The sequence below is a fragment of the Chiloscyllium plagiosum genome, unplaced genomic scaffold (assembly GCF_037043375.1).
Source record: "Chiloscyllium plagiosum isolate Xiang-an unplaced genomic scaffold, Cpla_swu_hap1 HiC_scaffold_7, whole genome shotgun sequence".
NCBI classification, from domain to species: Eukaryota; Metazoa; Chordata; class Chondrichthyes; order Orectolobiformes; family Hemiscylliidae; genus Chiloscyllium; species Chiloscyllium plagiosum.
Genome location: NW_028270145.1, coordinates 113,977,048 through 114,005,009, shown reverse-complemented (window position 1 = coordinate 114,005,009; position 27,962 = coordinate 113,977,048). Strand labels below are relative to the sequence as shown.

At 48.4% G+C, this 27,962-nt stretch overlaps 1 protein-coding gene and 1 long non-coding RNA gene across 2 annotated transcripts in view; one reads left to right on the top strand and one right to left on the bottom strand.

Annotated features, from left to right (window-relative positions):
* The first annotated feature begins 1,564 nt into the window (after positions 1 to 1,564).
* The window catches only part of LOC122547779 (carboxy-terminal domain RNA polymerase II polypeptide A small phosphatase 1-like), a 42,715-nt gene continuing 16,317 nt past the window's right edge, over positions 1,565 to 27,962 (top strand). Inside the window, exons 1-3 of the mRNA XM_087989393.1 lie at positions 1,565 to 2,102; positions 18,631 to 18,788; positions 25,572 to 25,676. Coding sequence (XP_087845519.1) covers positions 2,036 to 2,102; positions 18,631 to 18,788; positions 25,572 to 25,676 — 330 coding nt within the window. The 5' untranslated portion in view covers positions 1,565 to 2,035. The remainder of the gene's footprint in view (positions 2,103 to 18,630; positions 18,789 to 25,571; positions 25,677 to 27,962) is intronic.
* LOC148149681 (uncharacterized) lies at positions 22,098 to 27,831 on the bottom strand. The gene is made up of 3 exons (XR_015757737.1): positions 27,712 to 27,831; positions 22,392 to 22,463; positions 22,098 to 22,216 (listed from the first exon to the last, which is right to left on the bottom strand). It is a non-coding gene; the product is annotated as an uncharacterized LOC148149681 (long non-coding RNA).

Sequence of the window (27,962 nt, the reverse complement as noted above, 5' to 3'; positions counted from 1 at the left end):
CAGCAAGACTGGGGACATGGGTTTGAATGCTGCCATCACAGATGATGGAATTTGAATTCAATATAAAAAGGAATCTGGAATTAAGAGTCCAATGATAAGTATGAAACTGTTGTCAATCATCAGAGGGGGAAAACCCATCTGGTTCACGAATCCTCTTTAGGGAAAGAAATCTGCTATCCATACCTGGTCTGGCCAAATGTGACTCCAGACTCCAGACCCACAGCAATATCATTAACTCTTAACTGCTTTCTTGGCTATTAAGGATGGGCCATAAATGCTGGTCCAGCCATGACATCCACATCCTGTGAAATAATAAAAGCTCCTTTATATGTTTCAATAAAGTCATCTCTTATTATTTTACATTTCAATGAAGACAGCCCCTCCATACCTGGGAACAGCCTTGAGAATGCCTCCATATCTTGCCAGGGTTAATCACTTTGTAAGATACAAATCCTAGTGACCAAATGTGCACAGCAACCTCCCAAAAACAGGAATGACCCAATCATCCATATTATAGTAATGTTGATTGGGGGATAAATATTGGTCAGGTAATTGGGGAAGAACCCCCTTCTCTTCAAATTAGTGGCTAAGGGGTCTCTGTCAATCACCTGAGAGAGCAAATGGGACATTAGTTCAATATTGCCTTCAAACAACAGCATCTGTGACTGCACTGGGAGTGTCCAGCCGTTCACATTGACTGCACCTTCCAAACCCATCTAGAAGGACAAGGTCAGCAGATACATGGGAACCCCACTCCCTGCAAGTTACCCTCCAAACCTCTCACCATCCTGACTTGGAAATATATTGCCATTCCTTCAGTGTCACTGGATCAAAATCCTGGAATTCCCTCACTAAGGGCATTTTGGGTCAATCCACAGCACATGGACTGCAGTGGTTCAAGCAGGTAGCTCACCCCCACCTTCCCAAGGGGCAACTAGGTACAGGCAATAAATGCTGACCCAGCCAGTGCCACCCACAAAATCCAATCTGTACACAGCAAAATCCTACAGTTACCAGATAATTTGGGTTTAATTGTATTGACTGAAGGCCTCATAGTGATGCAGGAGATAGTTCCTCTGCTCTGCTGTGATTTGGGCTGGTGGACCTCTCAGACCCACCCTGAGGGGCGAATCATAACCTCAAATCAAGTATTTCATCTGCCAGGGAGGGCATGTCTGACAGTGCAACACTCCGTCAAGGGGTGCACTGTCTGCTCAAATCCACTAGAGAACTGGAACTCAGTGAGAAACAGGAAATATTTGTAAAAAAGAAGAATATGGATCCAGGAAGGGAGGGGGGCGGGGTGGTGTGTGTGTGTGTGAGAGAGAGAGAGAGAGAGTACATGGTCTTTGTGATCCTTCATGATTTTATTTTTTTTCAAATGTATACCTCCCTCTAAAGTCTAAACACTGGTCTGCCTTCTCTCCTACGATTACTGTCAGGGAAAACAATTCGCTGCTTCGAGCAGGCGAATGCGCTTTGGAGACGGTCCCTAACCCTGGGGCTCCAGCGCTGCTGTTTCCAGGCTCCCCCCCCACGCATCTACATCAACTCCCATCAAAACAACCTCGGGGGGGGGCAGCAGAGTGTGCGTTGAAGGGTTTGAAACTTTTTTTGTTGTTTTTTAAAACACACACAGTCGCAAAGAAAACGGAGTTTGGGGAAGGCGAACCTCAGAGACGCGGTAGTGAGGAGAGGAAGGAAGGGAGGACGGACGGACTCACTCCGCCGCCTTCAGGACGCTGTGAGCCGAGCCTTACGCTTGGAGAAGCGGCTGCCTGTTACAGGCTGAGTCCCTGTGCGGCGGGCCGCCTTGAAACCGAGCCTGACGATGCTTGTTAGTTTCGTGCTTCGAAACTGACGAGGAAAAGGTTTCCATGTTGAGATTGAGCTCCTGAACTCCCCCTCCCTCTCTCTTTCCTTTCCCCCCCCTCCCCTCCTCCATTTTAAACAAAAATATATAGAAGCATTTTTTTAAAAAGAGAGAGGGGGGGGGGAAGGGGGAGAGATTTTGTATTTGCAAAAAAAAAGACTGATGGACAATATGTCTATAATCACACAAGTCAGCAAAGAAGAGCTGAGAACGCCGCTGCGAGAGAAAGGTAACAATTCTGTAACATTGTATCGATGTGAGTTACATTGTATCTCCTCCCCTATTGTTGTGGTTTAAACAGAGAAACTTTGTAACAAACTCAACCGCAACATTGTATCGATCCCTCTCCTGCCAGCCCTTGACGGACTTTGAGTCTCCCCTTCCTTTCCGAATTGTAATTTCATGTGGTTTTGCATTCTTTCGCTCGTTTTTTTTTGGAGGGGGGGGGGTGTGGATCAACGGCAAAACAACAGGGGAGGGAGGGGGAGAAGTCTAGCCCTGTGTCTGTTGAAGATGTTGTTCATCCTGTCTGTTCTCCCTCCCCTTTTTCTCGCCCCCCCCCCCAGAGTAAAGGGAGGCAGAGAAACGTCGCCCCGTGAAACCAGTCCTCACCCCGGGCAGGAGAAGGCAGATTGCCTCCGGCCCCCGGGAGCCTTGTTTATTTTTAAATGTCAACATTTGGAATAGTGTCGCTCTGGGTGAGGTTGATCAGGTAGGATTGTGTTGTTTTTGTGTGTGTACGCCTCCCTCCCCCCCCCGTTGAAGGGAGAGCGGATGTTTGTGTTGAGTGGAACTTGCTTGGTGGGTGTGTCAGTGTTTTTGAGTCCGCTGCTGGGGGAAGGGGGGGGGAAGCCTCGGCACCGCTACAGAATTCAGGGCCCGCCTCCCCGCCAGAAACTGCTCCTCTTTCCAAAATGCACATCTGCCCGCTCGCCTGGTCTCTTCTGTTTGCAGCCTCGTGTCTGTACTTGTGCCCTTACGCCTAGGTCGTGGGCACTGCCCCTGGGCAGCTGGTGAAGGGGAGGGCTCTGCAGTAATGTGAATGGTTGTGAGGGGCTGGCAGTGTTAGTCCAGGGAGCATGGAGGTTGTCAAATCTGCCCTCTGCCCAGTCTGAGGTACACACAGGGTCCTCTGGTCGTTGTGACTTGCTGATCATCATCACTTGGTATTCAGCATCAAGTCTGTTACCTCGGCATTATCTGAACTGTTTTTGTAAATAAAAAGTGTCGAGTGCAATCCTATTTTGAACTACCACATCTTTCACAGTGCTGGTTGGCTTCATGTTTAATTGGAGTGACAGTCCGTATCCACATACTGCCCACCCGGTGTCAGTACTGAGGGAGTGCTGCACTGTCAGGTGAAGTGCTAAATGGTCAGAGAAGATTCTGTGCCCACTATTCCAGAGAAAAATAGGGAATTTCTCCCATGTCCTGCACAAATATTCATCCCTCAACCAACATTGCTAAAGCAAGTTATTCAATCATTATCACCTTGTTGCTTGTGGGAGGTTGCTGTGCTCAAATTGATCACTCTTGTTTCCTACATTTCATGCAAAGTGTTTCATTGACTGCACAGCACTTTGGGAGGTCCTGTGGTATGTGTAACAGATAAGTAAGTTCCCTAGCCTAAGGAAGAGCCTGTTTCCTATTGAGAGAGTTGAGCAGGGAATCACCAGACCCTGGTAGTACTGAGGAGAAATTGATTGAAGTGGACAGAGTTTAGGGGAATGAGGGGTGATTCCCATAGAAACTTACAAAATTCTGGAAAGGGAAAATGCAGAAAGGACGTTTCCTCAGGCTGGGGCTCAGCCTCAGGATAAGGACAGCCCAGTTAGGAATGAACTGTGGAAGAAGCTCATCACTCAGGGAATAGTGAATCTTTGGAATTCTCTGTGGAGCCCAGTACTGTACTAAGTAGAATCAAGTTTTGTAGATTTCTAGATATTGGTCACATTAAAGACGATGGGGATAGGGCAGGATGATTGTGTTGAGGTGGTATAGAATGGTGGAGCTGGTTTGAAGGGCCGAATGGCTAATTTGTGCTCCTACTCTTCTGAAGTCAATCTTCCTTTAACTTCTGATAGAAGTATCTTTCAGATGACATCCTCAGAATATCCTCTCTTTTGGCTGTTCACCTATTTCCTGCTGCAGTGCTTTGGGATGGGGTTTCTACACTGAAGTGTAAATGCAGTGCAGGGAGGTACAAGTCTGAGGGTATGCAGCAACATTCAGGAGTGAGTGTTGGCCGCAGTGTCTCCAGCCGGAGGGAGAACAGTGAAGCAGGTCTGATCACTGTCTGACAGCCCCTGTCCTGCCAATATCCTCCTCTCCACGGCTGGAGGTGAAGTTGTTCTGAACTGGGTTTCCCTACATGGTCACTTATTCTGGAGTGACTTGCTGAAGAGGTTTCCCGGAGCATTAGGGAGTTGTGCGTCATGACGGAGAGCAACTGTGAATCTCCTTGATCTTGACCATTCATGGGGTGAGGGGTATCATTGGTTAGACCAGAATCGGTTGCCTTGGAGCCTTCTTGAACTGCTGCTGACCATGCGCTGTAGGTTCACCCGCAGTGTCCCTTAGGGAGGGAATTCAAGATTCTGACCCAGCGACACTGAAGGAATGGTGACATATTTCCAAGTCAGGATGCTGATTGGCTTTGAGGGAGACCGACAGGAAGAGAATTTCATTCCCATCGATCTGCTGTACCCTTCTTCCCACCGCACCCTGCCACCTCCCAGAAGGGTGCAGAAGGCTGCCTTGGCAGCTGATTGGGCTGAGGCTGAGGCAGCTTCGGCTGAATGGGTAGAAGATGATGGGTAAAATTTGGCTGAACACTGTACCCCAATGTTATACAGTGACAGATCTGTCTCCACCAGTACTGTACCCCAGTGTTATACAGTGACAGACCTGTCTCCACCAGTACTGTACCCCAGTGTTATACAGGGACAGACCTGTCTCCACCAGTACTGTACCCCATTGTTATACAGGGACAGACCTGTCTCCACCAGTACTGTACCCCAGTGTTATACAGTGACAGATCTGTCCTCACCAGGACTGTACCCCAGTCTTATCATTGACAGACCTGTCCCCTCCAGTACTGTACCCCAGTGTTATACAGGGACAGACCTGTCCCCACCAGTACTGTATCCCATTATTATGCAGGGATAGACCCGTCCCCACCAGTACTGTACCCCAGTGTTATACAGTGACAGATTGTCCCCACTGGTACTGTATCCCATTGTAATACAATGACAGACCTATCCCCACCAGTACTGTACCTCAGTGTTATACAGTGACAGACCTGTCCCTACCAGTACTGTACCCCAGTGTTATACAGTGACAGACCTATCCCCACCAGTACTGTACCCCAGTGTTATACAGGGACAGACCTGTCCTCACCAGTACTGTACCCCAGTGGTATACAGTTACTGGGTAGTCTGTCATGTCACAATTACACAATAGGGCAATTAGAAGGTGCTAATCTGGGTCCACTAAGATCTGAGACTATTTTGCTTTCACTGTTATTACAAGGAACTGTAACCATAGGGCACTGTATTGTCTGTACATTTTAATGAACCGATTCTGGTAGCACACCGGGACTGAAGAGACAGCTCACTGGAGGGCAATGCACTCACAGGCCAGTTAATGACAATTGCCAACTGTTGGGAAATATTGTCAACTGATGACGTTACAGCATAGTGAAGAAGTTTAAGTCTCATTCCCATTGACAGACCTGTCCCCAACTGTACTGTACCCCAGTGTTATACAGTGACAGACCTGTCCCCACCAGGACTGTACCCCAGTGTTATACAGTGACAGACCTGTCCCCACCAGGACTGTACCCCAGTGTTATGCACTGACAGACCTGTCCCCACCAGTACTGTATCCCAGTGTTATGCACTGACAGACCTGTCCCCACCAGTACTGTATCCCAGTGTTATGCACTGACAGACCTGTCCCCACCAGTACTGTATCCCAGTGTTATGCACTGACAGACCTGTCCCCACCAGTACTGTACCCCAGTGTTATACAGTGACAGACCTGTCCCCACCAGGACTGTACCCCAGTGTTATACAGTGACAGACCTGTCCCCACCAGGACTGTACCCCAGTGTTATGCACTGACAGACCTGTCCCCACCAGTACTGTATCCCAGTGTTATGCACTGACAGACCTGTCCCCACCAGTACTGTACCCCAGTGTTATGCACTGACAGACCTGTCCCCACCAGTACTGTACCCCAGTGTTATGCACTGACAGACCTGTCCCCACCAGTACTGTATCCCAGGGTTACACAGTTTTAGAACAATAGCTGTGCTGCTATCCTGGCAGAGCTCAAACAGGAGAGGAAAATATTGATAATGCAGGATCAGTCAACAGTGAACAATCCAATAGACAGGGATGGTGTACCAGAACTTTCCTGTGGAATATTTTCATAGTGAGGCTGCCTTTGGAATACTGTGTACAGTTCTGGTTTTCCTGCTGTATGAAGGATGTTGTTAAACTGGAAAGGATGCAGGGAGGATTTACAGTGAAGTTGCTGGCACTAGAGTCTATGAGTTATAGGCTAGGGCTTTTAGCCCCTGGAGCATTGGACTCTGTGTGGTGTCCTTACAGGGGATTATAAAATTATAAGGGACTTAGATCGGGTGAATAACCAAGGTCTTTGCCCTTGGGTCGGGGAGTCCAAAACTAGAGGGCATAGTTTTAAGGTGAGAGGAGAAAGATTTTAAAAGGTCCCGAGGGGTAACATTTTCGCATAGAGTGCTGCACATATGGAACGAGCTGCCAGAGGAAGTGGTAGAGGCTGGTACAATTACAACATTTACAATGCATCTGAATGGGTACGTGAATAGGGAGAGTTTAGACTGATATGTTGCAAATGCTGGCAAATGGGACTAGGTCAGCTTGGAATGTCTGGTCAGCACAGATGAGTGAACTGAAGGGTCAGTTTCCATGCTGTATGGCTCTATGATCTGTCGCTACCAGTACTGTATACCAAGGGTTATACAGGGACAGACCTGTCCCCACCATTACTGTACCACAGGGTTATATAGGGACAGACCTGTCCCCACCATTACTGTACTACAGGGTTATACAGGGACAGACCTGTCCCCACCATTACTGTACCACAGGGTTATATAGGGACAGACCTGTCCCCACCATTACTGTACTACAGGGTTATATAGGGACAGACCTGTCCCCACCATTACTGTACACCAGAGTTTATTGAATCCATGTGCTTCCTCCAGAGCCCGGTATGGATTGGTCAGATGGAGAATGATGCTGTGTGTATTCTCAGTGTTGTTTTGCTGATCTTGCGATGTCCTGCAAATTGTGCTTTTCCCCCAACTGATGCTGTGGGAGGGAACACATCACAAAACCGCCATTACCATGTCATCATTCTGCACTGATCAATGTAACATGGTGTGTGTTTCTGTGTAAACATCCAAAGCAGAAGTTGCAAGTGTACGATTCCTTACGGAGTGTCAGGGAGATTTGCTGGTTCTGTGTGTCTTTGCAAAGGCTCTGTGGGAAATTTGTTACTGATGGAGACAAACTGGTCTCTGTGATCTGTTCATCATCTTCCTCTCCTTTTCACCCTTATGGATGGGCATTACATATTGAGTAAGAGAAAACAACTTTCAGATAATGCCTCTTTGTAGCAGCCCTGGCCCTGTATGGCTTATTCTATGCAGATGAAATGATAACAGTTTGGACACGGGAGATGAATATGATGGTGTGTTGTTAACACTGTTGTTTTTTTTTACCCAATTAACATTTCTTTTTCCCATATCTGTGAGAGTGTTTGTAGTTTGTTATATAGAGGGAGCTTTACTCTATCTAACCTTGTGCTGTACCTGTGCTGAGAACATTTCATGGAGACAGTGTTTTCATTTTAAAATTGGCTAATGGGCAGAAAACAGAGAGTTGGGCTGGGGGGTTCTTTTCAGGTTGGTGACCCATGACCAGTAGGGTTCCACAGGGATCAGTGCTGGGGCTGCCACTGTTTACAATATATATAAATGACTTGGAGGAAGGAAGTGAATGTACCGTAGCCAAATTTGCAGAAGACACAAAAATAGACCAAAGGCAGGCTGAGAGGCGGATACAGACAGTTTACAGAGAAATATTAATAGGTTAAGTAACTGAGCAAATGGAATATAATGTGAGAAAATGTGAAGTTGCTCATTTTGGAAGGGAGAACAAAAGAACAATATTATTTAAATGGAGAGAAACTGCAGAAAGCTGCATCACAAAGGGACTTTGAGGTCCTGTGCAAGAAACGCAGAAAGCGAGCGCACACGTGCAGCAGATAATCAGGAAGGGTCATGGAATGTTGGCCCTTCTCTCAAGAGTGGCTAGAATAGAATCTCTACAGTGTGGGAACAATCAGCCCAGGTCCACACCGACCCTCTGAATAGCATCCCACTCAGACTCATGCCCCTACCCTATTCATGTAACCCTGCATTTCCACCCAGCCTGGACATCCCTGGACACCATGAGCAATTTAGTATGGCCAATCCAGTTAACCTGCATATCTTTGGACTGTGGGAGGAAACCGGAGCACCTGGAGGAAACCTTGCTCAGACACTGGGTGAATGTGCAAACTCCACACAGACAGTCACTCGAGGGTGGAATTGAACTCAAGTCCCTGGTGTTGTGAGGCAGCAGTACCAACCACTGAGTCACCGTGCTGGGTTGGAGTATAAGAGTAGGGAAGTCTTAGTGCAACTGTACAAGGTGCTGTGCAGACCACTTCATGAGCACTGGGAGCAGGCTTGGTCTCTTATTTAAGGAAAGACATTATACTTGAGGCAGCTCAAAGAAGGCTTTGTCTCATGAGCAAAGTTTGGGTCTGTACTCGCTGGAGTTCAGAGAAATGAGAGGTGATCTCATTGACCCTGTCAAGCCCCTTAAGAATCCAATGCTGAGAGGATGGTTCTCCCCATGGGAGAGTCCAGGACCAGAGGGCACTGTCTCAGAATACAGTGACACCAACTTGAGACAGAGATGAGGAGGAATCGCTTCTGAGGGTTGGGAGTCTTTGGAATTCATTGCCACAGAGAGCTGTGGGGGCAGAGTCCTTGCTTATATTTAGGACTGAGATGGAGAGATTTTTTTTATAGATATTTTTATTGAAAATTTAACATTTTTACAAGTTTACAGAATAAAAAATAACCCAAGTATAAGCATTGGTATACAATTAAATCTTAAATAAATAATAACCAAAATTTAACAAAAGAAAAATACGAGAGAGAAAAAAACAAAACTCCACTAACTACTAATCTAACCTACAACTAACCAGAGTGTATAATTAAGTTGGAGAGATTCTTGATCAATTGGGGAGTTTAGGGGGAAAGATTAACGTGATTATGAGGAATATCAGATCAGCCATGAGTGATGAATGGCCTGCTGCTGTTCTTATTTCTTATGGGATTATGGTGTAAAAGAGGAGGAGTTTTATTTTGTATCTAATCATGTGCTGTCCGTGTCCTGGGAGTGTTTGATGACACAAGGATAGGTGTAGGGACAGGTAATGTTGAGGAAGTGGGGAGGCTGCAAAACGCTGTTGCCAGGGTTGGAGGATTTTGAGCTGTAGGGAGAGGCTGAACAGGCTGGGGCTGTTTTTCCTGGAGTGGCAGAGGCTGAGGGGTGACCTTATAGAGGTTTACAAAATTATGAGGGGCATGGATAGGGTAAATAGACAAGGTCTTTTCCCTGTGATGGGAGAGTCCAGAACTAGAGGGCATAGGTTTAGGGTGAGAGGGGAAAGATATAAAAGAGACCTAAGGGGCAACATTTTCACACAGAGGGTAGTGGGTCTGTGGAATGGGCTGCCAGAGGAAGTGGTGGAGGATGGTACAATTACATCATTTAAGAGGCATCTGGATGGGTATATGAATAGGAAGGGTTTGGAAGGATATGGGCTGGTTGCTGGCAGATGGGACTAGATAGAGTTGGGATATCTGGTCGGCATGGATGGGTTGGAGAGAAGGGTCTGTTTCTGTGCTGTACATCTCTAGGACTCTATGACTTGGGCAAGTTAGGAGAGTGGGCAAAGAAGAGGCCGATGGAATACAATGTGGGAAATTGAAAGGTTATGCACTTTTGAATAGAAAGAATAGATGTGTAGATTATTGCCTAGGTAAGGAAAGGCTTTGGAAATCTGAAGTACAAATGGACTTGTGAATCCTAGTTCAAGATTCAGTTAGTATTTCGGAAGGCAAATTCAATGTTAGCATTCGTTTCAAAAGGGCTGGAATACAAGAGCTGAGATGTACTGCCGAGGCTGTCCAAGGCTCTGGGCAGACTGCTTTTGGAATATTGTTAGTAGTTTTGTTCCCTGTGTCTAAGGAAGCCTGTGCTGGCCTGGGAGGGCGATCCAAAGGAGGTTTACAAGAATGACCCCGGGGATGAGGGGCTTGTCATATGAGGAGTGGTTGAGGACTCTGGGTCTGTACTTGATGAAGTTTAGAAGGATGAGGGAGGTCTGATTGAAACTTACAGAATACTGAGAGGCCTGGATAGAGTGGACATGGAAAAGATGTTTCCATTAGTAGGAGGGACTCGGACCCAAGCGGCACAGCCTCAGAGTGAAGGGACAACCCTTTAGAACTGAGATGGGGAGGAATTTCTTGAGCCAGAGGGTGGGGAATCTGTGGAACTGATTGACTTGGCCTCCACAGCCCTCAGTGACATTGAGTGAACTTAAGACAGAGATAGATTCTTCATTAGTAAGGTTATAGGGACAAGGCAGGAGAACAGAGTTGATAAACATATCTGCTACAATCAAATGGTGGAGCAGACTCGATGGGCCGAATAGACTTATTCTGTTCCCATCTCTTGCAGTCTTATGTAGAGGGACCCTTACTGTGTACCTAACCCAGTGCTGTCCCTGTCCTGGGAGTGTTTGACGGGGGACAGTGTAAAGGGAGTTTTACTCTGTATCTAACCCCGTGCTGTTCCTGTTTTGGGAGTGTTCGATGAGGGGGATATTGAGGGTGTTGCTTAAAGTTACTGTTCAATCTGCTTTCCTTGCACCGTGGCACTTGTTTGATTGTGCTGTCGTGTGACTGATCATTCTGCAGACTTCTCCCCAACTCACACATTTCACAGTTATCCACCAGGAAGGGTGGATGGGGACCAGGAGCTCAAGTCAGTGACTGCAGCACCCCGAGCCCACCAGCCCACTCCCTCGTTCCACCAGATTTGTAACTGATCCAATGGCACTGAGGCCAAATCTAGCAACAACAACAACTTTTACAAAGCAGCGGAACACCCTGCGGCACATATACAGCAGTGTCACCCAACACAAGGTGACACTGACTCAGACTGAGCGATACCGGAACTGGAGATGCCGTCTTTGAGATGTCAACCCAAGGTCTGGCCTTCTCGTGGAGGCATAAACGGTCCTGTGGCTACTGGTTTTGAAGAATAATCAAGATGTTTGTCCTGTGCTGTTTAGCAACTAATGAGGGGAAAGCAGGCAGAATGTTATTAATCACGAGGGGCTTTGAATTCAGGTTATGTGTCAGTTACATAGGGCACTGCTGAGACCACGTCTGGAGTACTGCGTACAGCACTGGCCATCTTGTGGCCATGATGGGATGTCAGTGCATTAAAGGGCAGTCCAAAGCAGATTTGGGGGAGGCTGGTTAGCTCAGTTGGCTGGACATCTGGTTTGTGAAGCACAGTGATGCCAGCAGCGTGGGTTCAAACCCTTTCTCTATATCGGTGAGACCAAACATAGACCTGGTGTCTGTCTCACTGAGCATCTCAGCCTGACCTCCCAATCATCGCCCATTTCAATTTACCTTCCCACTTCCTTTCCGACATGTTCATCCTCCACCTCCTCCATGGCCTCAGTGAATCAGACCGTAAATTGGAGGAGGAACACCTTGTCTTCTGCCTCGGCTGCCCGGAGGACTCAACGTTGAGTTCTCCAATTTCAAATTACCACCTTTCCCATCCCGTGACTCCTGTCCCAGCCTCTCTGCCTCCCTTCCATTTCTCTGACTGACCCTTCCGTCCTGCCTCCAACCAGATTGATCCCTCCCATCAACCAACCTGTGTTCACCTATCCCTACCTCACCATTCTGCTACTCCCCCACCGCCCCGTATCTGTAGCTCTCCCTACCCCACCCCCATGCCTGAAGAAGGGGGTTACACCCAAAACGTTCACTTCTCCCCCCTCCTGATGCTGCCTAGCTTGCTGTGTTCTTCCAGCCTCCTGTTTGTCCACTTTGGATTTCCGCACTGGCTGAGGTTACCATGAAGCGCACTCCTTCTGAATCTCTTTTCCCCACCCTCAGCTTGAGGTTAAACTCCCCACCAGTCACCTCAGCCTCACAGACAGCAATCCTACAATTCTCTGGGACCGTGGTGACTTTACATTTTACTGGAATGAGCAGATTGATGAGACCAGGTTAGGTTCATGGAGCTGGAAAAGCACAGCCGGTCAGGCAGCATCCGAGGAGCAGGAGAATCAACGTTTGGGCATAAGCTCTTCATCAGAAATGAGGGGATGGGGGAAGGGGACTGAGAGTTAAATGGAAGGTGGGCATGGGGGCAAGGTAGCTGGAAAGGCGATAGGTAGATGCAGGTGGTGGGTGATGGTGACAGGGGAGGGGAGGGTGGCATGGACAGGTGGGAAGGAATATGGACAGGTCAAGAAGGCAGGGCTGAGTCGGAGGGGTGGATCTGGGATGAGGTGGTGGGAGGGGAGGTGAAACTGGTGAAGCCGAAGTTGATGCTGTGTGGTTAAAGGTTAGGTTCATAATCTCGGGAGTTTAAAACAATAAAAGGCAAGCTGATTGAAACATGTTACACTTTGAGGGGATGTGACCGGGAGTGGGTGAGAGGGAGGGAGGTGCAGATGTGGAGATGATGTTGTCCCTCGTGGGAGACTCTAGAACGCGTGAAAACAAGGGGTTTCCCATTTAAGAGAGATTTGAGGCAAATGTTCTTCTTTGAGCATTATAAATCTTTAGAGCTCCCTTCCTGAGAGGCAGTGGATTCAGAGTCTTTGGGAATTTTTCATGCCGAGTTGGATCTGAGTTAAACAAAGGGGCAGAGGTGGGCAGAGTACGGATTGGATAGTGTAATAAGAGGGCTATGATCTTGCTCAGTGGTAGAGCAAGTCTGAGGGGCTGAATGGACAAAAGTGAGGACTGCAGATGCTGGAAATCAGAGTCTAGATTAGAGTGGTGCTGGGAAAGCACAGGGTTTTTGCCCAAAAAGTTGATTTTCCTGTTCCTTGGATGCTGCCTGACCTGCTGTGCTTTTCCAGCACCACTCTAATCTAGACTCTGAGGGGCCGAATGGCCACCTCCTGCTCCTGAGTTGTGGTCAGTGTTAAATCCCTGAACTGAGACCCTCTCAAAGCAGATTACCTGCTTGCTCTGATGTTGCTTCTGTGAAGGATGTTACTGTTTGAAACATAAAAAATATACTTCATTTGGGCCTTATAAATACAAGTTTATTTTTTTTTCTGTCTTAAGGCAGGCTGGTTGGGGAAACATTAATGATTGAGTGCTGGGCTTCTGGATGTCTCTGTATTTTACAGGGAGCCCCTTGCTGTGCGACATCATGGCTCAACCTTTATTGTATCCCACTTCCGTCCCCTGCCTATCCTGCTGTAACTGAGGAGCCCTGGAAGGGATGAGGGGTCCTGAACCTCGGTGATGTAGAGGCCTGTGTGGACAGCTGTGTCTCCCAGACAGTCGTGTCCTCACCAGAGCACTACACTGCAGCCTCTATTGACTCCAGGTTTTACAGCATGGGAAGAGGCCATTCAGCCCATCATATCTGTCCTGGGTTGTCAGGCAGCTATCTACTCGAATCCCACTTTTAGCCCATAACCTTGTAGGTGTTTTCTAATCCACTTGTCCAGAGATGCTGTTACACACCTACTGGGGATGGTAGGCTTTGAACTGAGGTCTCCTGGTCTAGAGGTAAGGACAGTGCCACAAGAGCACAGGCCCTGTACACTGCTCATGTTAATAGTTTTTAAATGCTGTGATGGCTCCTGTGATGCTCTCCAGCTTTTCCAGGACATTACTGACCATATCCTGCTGTGCACACAGCCCTGTTCACCCATCATCCCCGAGCTCACTCCCAATTCTGCCACATCTCCATTTTTAAATTTTCTCTGTAACCTTTAGCCTGTAACCTCCCCCTTTAGCCTGTAACCTCCCCCTTTAGCCTGTAACCTCCCCCTTTAGCCTGTAACCTCCCCCTTTAGCCTGTAACCTCCCCCTTTAGCCTGTAACCTCCCCCTTTAGCCTGTAACCTCCCCCTTTAGCCTGTAACCTCCCCCTTTAGCCTGTAACCTCCCCCTTTAGCCTGTAACCTCCCCCTTTAGCCTGTAACCTCCCCCTTCAGCCCTCCCAGTCTCTGGTGTCTCTGTACACCCCTCATTCTGACCTCATGCACATCATTTCCATTTGCACCCCGAACCCAAGAATTATCGATCCCACATGGACACCATCCCCTCGCTCGCCCACGCTCCCCTCCATCTCGTGCTTACCCGCTCTCCTTTTGAGAGTCTGATTTGAACTGAAACCTCTAACCAAGTTATTTTTTTTGCCATCCTTTCCAGCGCCTCCTGTTTGCTGTTTATTGGAGGCGCTATATAAACGCTGCCTGCTGAGGGTAATTTGGAGTAGTATTTCTGGAGAAATCCAAGCCCCCCCCCCCCCAACTGTGTACCGTTTATCTGGTCAGGGACATGGGCACAGCCACAGAGCCACAGCAGGCGTTAGTGAGCGTGTGCGGTGTAGAGTGAGCTCGGCATAGTGAGTCCCAGTGTTGGTTTCTCAGTGATAAGCCTGCCTGCTGCAGGAAGCACGGGGCCCTCCGAATGAGCCGGGTTGGGGTGGGGTGGGGGGGTGGTTGCTAACAGGCGCAGGCAGTGGCTTCCTGTGCAGGGAGATAGTGAGATGTGCCCCACTGTCTCTGGCAGGTTGTGTAACCCCTCTGTTACAACATGGTAGCTCTGACGATGCTGTGCCCATTCAGTTTCAGGTCGGGTTATCTGGGCATTGGTGAATCACAGTATTTACTGCCTTGGAGTTTGACCCCATGCCCGTTGCACCCCATGTGGCCAGTTTAACCGCACTAATGAGGCTTGTACCATTGCCAGCAATAAGCAGGGAGTTCCACACAATGGGCGCTGTGAGGATTAGACAGCAGAGCTGGAGGCCATTCAGTCTATTGTGCTGTGTTGGCTCTTTGAGCGAACGATCCAATCAATTCCATCGTTTCTCCGTCCCCTTTCCTCAAGTTCCTGTAAATGTCTCCTTTTCAAAACCTTATTTTGATTATTATTGAATCTGTTTCCGCTGCCCTCTTCAGACAGATTTCAATAACTCGCTGTGTTTTATGAGTGCGAATTCTGCTTCCTGTTGTCCTTTTGACAATTATCTTCAATCTCTGACCCTCGGGTTCCTGAACACGCAGCCCCACCCAGCTTGAATTGTTTTCTCTCCCTCCCCACTCCTTGTGCTCTCTACCCTCCCTTCCCCCTCCTCCAAGGCCAATATATCCTGGACTTAGACTTTTCTTACTCATGTCATCAAAGCGCTTTCATGATTTTGAACCTGACAGTTAAATCCCTCTCTTTAACTTTCTCTTTATAACAATCCCAGTGTCTCTTGTCCCAGTTCCATTCCAATAAAGCTCCCTCTGTCTCCTTACTTTCCTAAATTGATGGTAGTTGAGACCTAACTGTTTTTTTTAATATAAAACCTTAGAACAGTACAGCACAGGAACAGGCCCTTCGGCCCACCATCTTATGCTGAACACGATGCCAAATTAAACTAATCCCTTCTACCTGCCCTTGGCCCATTTCCCTCCATTCCTTGCATATCCCTGTGCTTATCTGAAAGCCCCTGAAATGCCCCTATCGTATCTGCCCCCCCCCCCACCACTCCCTGGCGGTGCGTTCCACACTCCCACCACTCTGTGTAGTAAACCTTTCCCCTCACATCTCCTTTGAACTTTCCCCCTCTCACCTTAAATTTATGCTGCTTAGTTTTAGACATTTCAGCTCTGGGATAAAGATTCTGACCATCAACCCTATCAATGTGTTTTATAATTTTATAGATTTCTATCAAGTCTTTGCTCCAGAGAAAACAACCCGAGTTTTCCTCTCTCCTTATCGCTCATACCCACTAATCCAGGCAGCATCCTGGTAAACCTCTTCTGCACCCTCTCCAAAGCCTCCACATCCTTCCTGTAATGGGGTGACCAGAATTGAACACAATACTCTTAAGTATGGCCTAACCAAAGTCTTCTGAAGCTGTAACATGACATCCTGATTCTTGTATTCCATACCCTGATCCATAAAGGCTACACGTCATACTCCTCCTCCATCACCCTGTCTACTTGCATGGCCTCTGTCAGGGAGCTATGGACTTCTGTACATCAATGCTGTTCAGGGTCCTACCATTAACTGCTTTGGTGTTATTTCAGTGCTTTTGGACTCTATGCTGTACATCTGGAGCATAAAGTTAGACCTATTCAAAATGTACTTTGTTTATAAAATTTAGGAAAAATTACAAAAATATTTCAACTTGCATCGTACAGAATTTGCAGTTGAGTCACAGAAGCAGACCCTTCGGTCCACCCAGTCCATGCTGACCGTGTTCCCAAACTAAACTAGTCCCCCCCTTGCCTGCTTTTAGTCCGTATCCCTCCAAAACCTTTCCTGCTCAAGGACTTATCCAAACGTCTATTAACTGTATCCACACCCATCACTTCCTCTGGCAGTTCATTCTACACATGAATCACTCTCCGTATAAAAACAAAAGTTGCCCCATATGTCCTCCTTTAAACATTTCTCCTATCACCTTCAGAATATGCCCCCTAGTTTTGAGGGTCACCACCCTGGGGAAAAGACTGTATTCACATTATCGATGCCCATCGTGATCTTATAAACCTCCATAAGGTCACCCCTCAACCTCCTACCTTCAAGTGAAAATAAAAGTCCCAGTCTATTTTTATATCTCAAACCCTCCATTCCTAGTGACACCCGGATGAATCTTTTCTGAACCCTCTCCAGCTTTAATGATATCTTTCCTGTAACAGAACAGCGCACTGTACTCCAGGAGAGGCCTCACTAACATCCCATAGTGTTCTGCTCAATGATTGTAATGGACTTTAATATTGACAAAATCTGTCAGATATGCAGCCTGAGGGGGAATACAGTTCAGGCAGAGCCAAAGGTGTAACATTTTACTTTAACCACCATTTTATATCTTGATGTGTCTTAAAAAAGCTGTTAACGCTCCTATTTTACAATAAACATCCTTTGTAATGCACAGGATCCTTTGTACTGGCCCCTTCCCACCGCCCCAGGCTTTAGTGTGTGGATCAGCCCGTAGTTCCATCCTGTCCTATGCCTTTCCCTGCCTCTGCACCCGCTTTAAATCTCTCTGGCTGGGTTTGTATCGAGCCGTGGGCAGAGTGAGGGGAGGGGAGCTGAGGGAGGGGGTGGTGGATGTTCGAGGCCACAGCCAGGAGATCAAAGACTCGGACTGGTGTGTGTGCACAAAGTCTACTGTGCCTCCGGGCCGGCTGACACAGCAATCATGACCTGGGTGGGAATAAACATTCCAGTCCAGCGCGTGACCCACCCCAACACTCCAATCCCCCCCACCCCCGCCCCCATTGTGAGTAACCCGTGTGGGGAGGGCTGTCACCTGTCACTGTGGGCTAGACTAAAGGGTCTGCACATCATGGAGTCTCCCCCCCACCTTGTGATTCAGTAATGTCGACTTGCATTCACTGGTCTCGCTCAACTTTAGAACTTCTCTGGTTCTTGTTGTGTGTGTGGGATGGGGGAGTGGGAGTGGCGGGTGGTGGAGATTCAGAATGCCAGCCCCCTGCAGTGTGTAAAGAAGGGGGACTGGACGGGAGGGAGTTAAATTAGTTAGTGTTGGAGGAGACCTACAAAGGTTCATTGCTATAGCACCTCCCGGATGTTTTGCTGCCAATGTTTTGATGTGTGGGAGTCTGTCTGCACCCATCGGGTCCCACAAACCCAGGAGCGAACAACCCCGTTCCCTGGGTACCGTTTGTTGAGAGGTGGGTTTTGACCTCAGGACCCCGGGGAGAGCATTTCCCTGCTCGCCTTCACTCTGGGATCTTCCAGGCAGCGGTGGCAGGGTTTGAAAACCTCGTCTGAAACGGAGCCCCAACCCGAGACAGTGCCACACCCTCTCAGTACCAGCCTGGAATGTGAGCCGGTCTCTTTGGATGTGGGTTTGAACCCCACTTCACACCACCACCCACCCAGAGGAGGTGGGAGTGTCACACACTGGGTGTAGCTGACGCTGCCTCAGGCTGGAGGAATGACCGAGAGTTTAGCCCTTCACATTGGACTATTTTGACTTTTAAAAAAGGAAGAGTTGTATTTATATAATGCTTTTCTGACCTACCCAACACCTCATGAGCACTTTATAATCAGTGAAATGTTGTTGTGTAGTCACTGATGTGTTGCATGTTGATCTCGGGGCAGTGTTTTGTTCAAAGGAGTCCTGAACCAGGTGGTCACAGTCTAAGGATACAGACTGAGCCATTTTCTACATGATGCGCTCTAGATAAATTCAGCCAGTTGACCATTGCCACTGCAGATCACCACCAGGGGCGCTGTATGTTCTGACAATCTGTGTCCTTGGTGTGTTTAATAAATGGCTCCCATCTGTCCCGCGCTGTCTCGCTCTAACTCTGGGTGTGCCTCTGCCCCCTCAGGTCGCCTGTCCGTCTCCAGCAAGAAGCTACGGCAGCGCAGTATCCTCCGTACCATCTTCTGCTGTCTGGCTCACAGTGAGGATGACGGTGACCAGGCCCTCAGCAACAGAAACAACAACACCTCCCAGGTGCTTGACTGCAAGAACAGCACCTCCCAGGTATGGGGGTGGGGGCACCGGCCTGGGCGAGATGGTTACTGAGCTCCTCACTCAACCATACAGGCCTGAGATGGAGTTAGATACGTCTGAATTCAGACCCTCTGAAGGACTGGGTAGGAGGTGGATAGGGCTTGGAAGATGGACAGGGAGAGGGCAGTGGGTGGATGGATTGAGGTTGGGGGAGTGAGTGGGAGAGGGGAATGGTAGGAGAATAACTGAAGGGTGAGGGAGGGGGGAGTTGGGGGTGGAGGGGTGGTTTGGGAGGGAGGGTGAGAGGCAGGAGTGACTCTGGGATGGGGAGAGGAGGAATGAGTTAGGGAGGGGAGAGCAAATCGGGGGGGAAAAAGAGATAATGATGGGAGGGGGGAGCAGGAGATATCGGGAGGGAGGTGTTGGAGGGGAGCAGAGATAAGGGGGGGGGAGTGAGTCAGGGACAAGAGGGGGATGTCGGGAGGGAGGTGTTGGAGGAGAGCAGAGATAAGGGTGGGAGGGGGTGGTGTTAGGCATTCCGTTGGGAGCGCTGGATGGGAGGTTGTGGGGATGGGGACAGGATATGAAGATCACTCTCATTGCTGCTCGGATACAGCCAGAAATCCCAGGGAAAATAGCTCCGGAAAATCCCTCTCTGACTTCCCACTGTGACGGAGACCCAGTCCAGGAAATTATCAGGAGCGACAGGTCACTGTGGAGGTATTGTGAGACCCCGTCCCAGTCAGGATCAGAGAATCTGTACCTCGCCCCATATTCCAACAGCTCACTGTTCCCTGGGGAAAGGGTAATGTTCCCAGGCTATCCTGACTGAGAGGTTATAACCATGACACCTGGTTCTTCCTGATCTGTCTTTCTGGAACAATCCCTCAACCTTCCCTGATGCCTTTAATCAGTGACATGACCTCGCCGAGCTTGATGTAGGATGAACAGTATCAAGCTGAGGAACTCAAAACAGGTAAACATTCCCGTTTCTGGTGAGCCCTTTGATCGTGTCCATTCCCAGTGAGTTGGAATCAGGGGATTACTCCCAGCTGGATTGGGTATTGGACAGTATGTGGGCCTGGGAAGGAAATCCTGTCTCAGTGACTGTAGTTACAGGGGGTGAGGGAGTCAGAGTTGATTCACTCGATTGGTCTCAGGCAGCGTGTGAAACAAAGAGCTTTAGATCGTCCAGAGTGTTCCCAGCAACATGCCCATATCCGAAATCAAGGGGGTTTAAAAATACAATGAAAGGCAGTAACTAGAGGGGACACCATTCAAGAAAATCATCAGAACAACCAGAGACAGGAGGAAACCAGGAAAATTTTCTTTAACTCTGAGTTGGGCAAACTGGGAGGGCAGAGGAAGCAAACTGAGCAGGAATTTCCAAATGGGAGACTTGAATAAATTGTCCTGCAGAGAAAAATGTAATTGCAATAGTTTGGGACAAATGGGAGCGCTCTGTCAAAGAGCAAGTGCAAGCACGTTGGGCTGAATGTCCTGTGGTGCAGTAAGCATTTCCAGCTTGAGTTGCTGGTACTAAGCAATGGTGACTTTTTGATCTAGGTTCTGGGCATCAAAGAGGCAGAAGTGCTACCCATTATCCATCAGAAAGTTCCTGAGATCTTGATTCAGAGAGTAGACGTAAGCTTAAAACAGGTAAAAACAATGACTGCAGATGCTGGAAACCAGATTCTGGATCAGTGGTGCTGGAAGAGCACAGCAATTCAGGCAGCATCCGAGGACAGGCAAAATCGACGTTTCGGGCAAAAGCCCTTAAAACAGGACAGAGCTCAGGGCTTACTGTGGAGGGCACCGCTGGCAGGTTGGCCCTAGCCTGGGTCTGGGTTAGGAGGAGACTGTTAGAGAGCTGAGCCCATCCTGGTTGAATAGACAGCTCAAATAGGGAGAGGGAGGATGTAATCCAAACAGCAGCAATCCTGAAACATTTGGAAACTTCCAAGAATTGGAAGTGTAACTCAGTAATCCAGATTGAGTCAGCCGTAATGTCTTGGTGTCCGTCCATTAATGGGTTAGTGCGGTATGTGGCCTGGGCTGGGGAAATGTGAAGGCAGCAGGGTGATGGGGATGGGCTAGTGTGGAGACTATGATAGGGGAACATGGAACATAGAATAGTACAGCACAGGAATAGACCCTTCAGCCCACAATGTTGTGCCGAACACGATGCCAGATTAAACTAATCCCTTCTGCCTGCGTATAAAGGAACTGGGGAGTATTGTGTATTTACTGTCCACTGATATCCTACACAGGATGGTAATATGCCAACATGGACCATGGGAACAGTTATAAACATGTCCATGCCCACCACACTGAGTGTTTGATTCTCAAAGCTCAAAGAACAGGGCTTCTGTTCCTGATGGATAGGTATCTCCCATCGGTGTGTGAACTCACTGCCCATGGACAGGAGCAGACTCCACTGAACATCCCATGAACACACATCTTTCCACTTGTGTACATCGGGTGTGTACAGACATAAGAAACTGGGGGAACGTGTGACCCATTCTAATTGTGGCGAATCCGAGAGAGTTTAGTGGGCCTGAATGGCCTCCCCTCCTGTTCCTGTTCCCCACAGATCATGGGTGAACACGGGAGGAACCTCATTCAAGCAGCAAGTTGGGAACGGGAAGCTTCAGCTGCAGTGAGCTGCCTGAATCTACCGGGTTAAAAATCACACAACACTGGGCTGTAGTCCAACAGGTTTAATTAGAAGCACTAGCTTTCGGAGCGACGCTCCTTCATCAGGTGGTTGACACCCAGTCCAACACTGGCATCTCCATATCATGAATCTAGCAGGTTACAGGGTCTCCCAGTCCCCTGCCCCAACCTCACTCAGACCTGTTGTTCTTTCCTCTGCCAGAAGGTGGCAGTGCCGCTACATTGTCAATCAGTGGTGTCCAGCTCCTTGTTCGAAAACAAAATAGCAAGGCGAATGGAATGTGAAGAATGTAGGACTGTTGGGGGTGGGGGGAACCTCGGGGGAAGGGTGGGGTGAGGGGAAGCGGGGGCACTGATTGAGAGCAGCGATAATCAGAAAGCTGAGTAGGAAACGTTAAAAACCCTCCTCAAACCCTTCCCCTTTAGCCTCTCTTGTTTTGTTTTATTTAGAAAGAGGTTGAATTCCACAAGCAGTGATCCCTCCTGGCCTTTTCCTACACCGCACTGTTAGAAAAATGTCCTTTTTTTTTATTTGTTTTTCAGTTTAGGAAGAACAGAGAGTATTCTGGTCCCTCAGCTTCGAGTTAGATGCAGAGTCTGGAGGGAGTGCTTTCTGAGTAATGCCTTGGCTGTTAGAGGAAGCAAAGGGCATCTCGCAAGGTGATGGCTTTAGAACTGAAAGGTTACAAATTCAAATACTTCACAGTGACCCAAAAAACAAGCAACCCCGTCAAAGCTGGATAAAAGGTGTCCTGACAGAGCTTTTTAGAATCTGGCAGCATCTGTGGGGAGAGAGAGAAAAACAGTTAACATTCCGAGTTGAGTATGTCTCTTCTTCAGCTTGTGGTGACTTGAGAGGACGGCAATGGAGATTTTCCAACTTTGGGAAAGACCAGGAATTCACGGGCGTCAATCTGAGAGAGTCTCTGCTTTCTCCTGAGAAAGTTGTTTACTCACCCAGCTGTGAGACTGTGGGACCTGCATCCCCAGGGCATGGTGGAGGTGAATAACTGAGATGCATTTCAGAGGCTGTTGGATAAACACACGAGGGAGAGAAAGCTAAGGACCCCTTGGAAAATCGGCATCCAATTTGGGCTGTTCTCCGTTGTAAACAGCTTGCAACCATGTGGTACGTTTACTGTAGTAAGCCAATGCCAGAGATGTCATGCAAAGTAATTAATACTGAGCCAAATAGTCCGGGAACCCCGCACTGCCCGGTTCTACCTCCTTCCCAAGATCCACAAGCCTGACCACTCTGGCTGACCCATTGTCTCAGCATGCTCCTGCCCCACTGAACTCATCTCTACCTACCTCGACACTGTCCTATCCCCCTAGTCCAGGAACTCCCCACATACGTTCGAGACACCACCCACACCCTCCACTTCCTCCAAGACTTCCGTTTCCCCGGCCCCCAATGCTTCATCTTCACCATGGATATCCAATCCCTCTACACCTCCATCCGCCATGACCAGGGCCTCCAAGCCCTCTGTTTTTTCCTCTCCAGACGTCCCCAACAGTACCCCACCATCGACACTCTCATTCGTTTGGCCAAGCTGGTCCTCCCCCTTAACAATTTCTCCTTTGAATCCTCCCACTTCCTCCAGACCAAAGGGGTAGCCATGGGCACACGTATGGGCCCCAGCTATGCCTGTCTCTTTGTTGGCTACATAGAACAGTTGATCTTCCGTAATTACACCGGCACCACTCCCCACCTCTTCCTCTGCTACATTGATGACTGCATTGGCGCCACCTCGTGCTCCCGCGAGGAGGTTGAGCAATTCATCAACTTCACCAACACATTTCACCCTGACCTTAAATTTACCTGGACCATCTCTGACACCTCCCTCCCCTTCCTGGACCTCTCCATCTCCATTAGTGACGACCGACTTGACACTGACATTTTTTACAAACCCACCGACTCCCACAGCTACCTGGATTACACCTCCTCCCACCCTATCTCTTGCAAAAATGCCATCCCGTATTCCCAATTCCTCCGCCTCCGCCGGATCTGCTCCCAGGAGGACCAGTTCCACCATAGAACACACCAGATGGTCTCCTTCTTTCGAGACTGCAATTTCCCTTCCCACATGGTTAAAGATGCCCTCCAACGCATCTCGTTCACATCCCGCACCTCCGCCCTCAGACCCCACCCCTCCAACCATAACAAGGACAGAACGCTCCTGGTGCTCACCTTCCACCCTACAAACCTTCGCATAAACCAAATCATCCGCCGACATTTCCGCCACCTCCAAAAAGACCCCACCACCAGGGATATATTTCCCTCCCCACCCATTTCCGCCTTCCGCAAAAAACGTTCCCTCCGTGACTACCTGGTCAGGTCCACGCCCCCCTACGACCCACCGTCCCATCCTGGCACTTTCCCCTGCCACTGCAGGAACTGTAAAACCTGTGCCCACACCTCCTCCCTCACCTCTATCCAAGGCCCTAAAGGAGCCTTCCACATCCATCAAAGTTTTACCTGCACATCCACTGATATCATTTATTGTATCCGTTGCTCCCGATGCGGTCTCCTCTACATTGGGGAGATTGGGCGCCTCCTAGCAGAGCGCTTTAGGGAACATCTCCGAGACACCCGCACCAATCAACCACACCGCCCCGTGGCCCAACATTTCAGCTCCCCCTCCCACTCTGCCGAGGACATGGAGGTCCTGGGCCTCCTTCACCGCCGCTCCCTCACCACCAGACACCTGGAGGAAGAACGCCTCATCTTCCGCCTCGGAACACTTCAACCCCAGGGCATCAATATGGACTTCAACAGCTTCCTCATTTCCCCTTTCCCCACCTCATCCTAGTTTCAAACTTCCAGCTCAGCACTGTCCCTTGACTTGTCCGGACATGTCCGACCTGCCTATCCACTCCACCCTCTCCTCCCTGACCTATCACCTTCATCTCCTCCCCCACTCACCTATTGTACTCTATGCTACTTTCTCCCCACCCCCACCCTCCTCTAGCTTATCTCTCCACGCTTCAGGCTCTCTTCCTTAATTCCTGATGAAGAGCTTTTGCCCAAAACGTCAATTTCACTGCTCGTTGGATGCTGCCTGAACTGCTGTGCTCTTCCAGCACCACTGATCCAGAATCTGGTTTCCAGCATCTGCAGTCATTGTTTTTACCACCCAAATAATGGGCTGCTGACCCAAACTTTGAGCAAGGAGGTAGTTTTATGTTGTAAACATTGTTGAGGAGAGAGAGGCAGAGACGTTTAAGGTCAGAATCCTAGAGGAGCGATTATAAGAACATAGGATCAGGAGGAGGCCATTCAGCCCCTCCAGCCTGTTCTGCCACTGAATGAGATCAGGGCTGGTCTGTGATCTAACTCCATTTACCTGCCTTTGTCCCATATCCCTTAATATCTTGGCTTAATAAAAATGATCAATCTCAGATTTAAAATTAACAACTGACCCAGCATCCACTGCCATTTGTTGGAGATAGTTCCAAACCCCTCTCACCTTTTGTGTGTGTCAGTCAAAGTGCTTCCTAACATCTCTCCTGAATGCTCTGGCCCTCATTCTTAGACTATGCCCCTAGGTATAGAATCCCCAACCAGTAGAAGAAGATTACCTTCCTTTACCATGGTTTTCCCTGTTAATATCTTGAAGACTTTGATCAGACCACCCCATAACTTTCTAAATTGTAGATCAAACAGGCCTCATTTGTATAACCTCTACTTGTAACCTAACCCCTGAAGTCCAGGTGTCATGTTTGTAAACCTGTATTAAAACTGAGGAACAAATTATTGCAGATGCAGGAATCTATACTGCTGGTGGAGATCCTAGTGGGTGAGACAGATGCTTCCTGACCTGCTGTGACCTCCAGCATTTGTTGTTTTCGATTAAAACTGAGGGATGCTGGAAAGTGGAGGGTGGTTGAGCTGGAGGAGATTGGATGAGGGATGGTAAGTCTATGGAGGGATTTTTCAAGATGCTTGATTTCCCAAACTGAGGAGGACCATTCTGGGTTTGCTGTCTCTGGTTGAGGGCTGGATTCTTCTTGCGTGGGATACACATAGGTATGGTTTTACTCATGATACCTCGTAGTATTGCATCCTTTATCATGTGTACCTCTTCTGGGTTTGTGCCTATCTGTTCTTACTGTTTTGTTTTTAAAAACACACAGACTGCTGTTGACCACCATCTCCTCCCTGAAGTCAAGGTTCAGGACAGTGGGAAGAAATGTGTTGTCATTGACCTCGATGAGACTTTAGTTCACAGCTCGTTTAAGGTGTGTTAATCATTTACTTTCTCCTCATTTTGTCACATTTTATTTGTTTCTGCCGTCCACACCTTCCTCCCCAGCACACTGACTCCTTGTTCCAGTTTGGGATCTGGCCCTCCGGTTGGATGAAGAAAGCATCTGGCGAGTGAAGGGTGACCTCCCAACCACATGAGACTCTGCAGCAATGGACCCCAGTTTGTCTCCCAATGAAATTTGTGTTGCCTATCCCTAATTGCCCTGCTGGGTCATTACAGATCATTGAATTTAAATTTCACCAGCAGCTATGGTGGGGTTTGAACCCACGTCCTTTTAGCATTAGCCCAGGCCTCTGGGATACTAGCCCAGGCCTCTGGGATACTAACCCAGTGATATTAATACAACGCTATCATCCTCTGCCTTGGGCCACGTCTGAGTGAGTTGGGTTTGATCACTGTAATTGCTCGAGAGCTCCCCCTCTGGTCAGCCAGGTTTCCTGACCATTTCATGGTTGAGTCTCAGAAATCTTCTGGGTCATTTGGTCATTCCTGGAGACCCTGCGACAATAACGATCCTGTCCTATCCTACAAACTAGGAGTTGGGAGGCAGTTATAAAATATTAGTTATAGTACCCCTGCCCCCATTCTATCCTGGTTTTTTGGTGCTGGTGAGGGTGAAATGGGTTGATGCGGAGAGGTGGTGAGGGTGAAGTGGGTTGGTATGGTGTGATGGTGGGAACTGAATGACTCATTTTATCACCATCTCCCAACCCTTTGTTCAGGTTGAGCAGTTGTAACCCCTCGAGTTCAGGCCTCTTGCCCATCTCCCGATTCCCATCATTCCACCATTGGCAGCCACAACTTCAGCTTCCTGGTCCCCAGCCTCTGGAATTCCTTCCTCAAAGCCTCCTCTCGCCCCTCCTTAAAGTGAGGGCCAGTGTAGCTCAGTGAGCAGAGGGCTGGGGGTGAATCTGTCCTTCTGCTGAATGGGAGACATGGCTGCTTTTTCCCTGAATTTGGACTGCTGGGTTCCAGAGAGTCGGTAGATGCTGTGAATATGGGATTACTGCTTCTCGTTTTATGTATTAGTGGAAGTTTAATCTCATCTCATCCCATCCCCCCACCCCACCCTCACCTCCCACCTAGTTGAACAGTTTCCCATATTTTTATGAACAAGCTGTTGAAGAGAAGGGCACAGTGTGTCTCCACCTCTGTTTTACTCAAGAAAATCCGTCTCTAATCCCTGGAGTGGACCACCCAGGCCAATCCTTGCAACAGCCCCCTTCCCCAAAACCAATAGAATAAGTTAACATTACCGTAGCATTGGTTTTTTAGATCCTCAAACTGACGCACAGATTTTACTTTATTTGACATTTAAATTTGGGAAACACAGCACATTTATTTGAATCCAAAACAGTCAGTGAGATCGAAAACCAAGGCACCTTCCTTTTGGACATAGTTTATTAACTACTCAGTCTTGCAGCTCATTTCACACCCAATGTTAATAATCTTTTTTTTAAATTTAACCTATTTTTCTAATCTTCCCCCTGTTCAGAGAGGGTATTACATCCCTCTGGAGCAGGTCAGACTTGAACCCAGGCCTCTGGCTCAGAGATAGACACCAAACCACTGCACCACAAGAGGGCGCCCAGAAATGAGTACAGAGGAACCTCGATTATCCGGCATTCAATTATCCGAATTCTGGATTATTCGGCAAGATTGCAAGGCCCCGATGCTTGCTTAACCTATGTTATCTGGCATTCGATCACCCGCCCATGTCCTTCAGATAATCGAGGTCCCTCTGCAATACCTGTGTATAATTAACAGGGACCATCTGTCTCTTTTTAAGCAAATAAAGACATTATTGAGCTCCACGTTGTGATTAACCAGATATTAATGTCACAGCTGATTTGTACACTGCAATCTTCCTCAAGTATCAAAGACCAGCTGGTCTGTTCATTTACTGACGTGGGTTGAAGATAAATGTTGGTCAGATCACAAGGGAGAAATGCCCTGCTCTTTGAAATAATGATCAGACCAAATAATGTACATTGAATAAGACCTACCTGGGGCTCAGCTGAGCTTGTCATCTGAAAGTTGACATTGTTAGAAGTGCAACACTCCCTCGGCATGGCCCTGGAAGGAGCAGCCTGAATCATTGGGCTTGTGGGACTCTGAGGCAGGATTGGAGATTGCAGAGCTTGGCATTGCAGAGGGATCTGGGTGTCCTGGTGGGTGAAACACAAAAAAATTAGTCTGCAGATACAGCAAGTGCTTAGGAAGGCGAGTGGAATATTTGTTGCAAGGCAAATGGAAA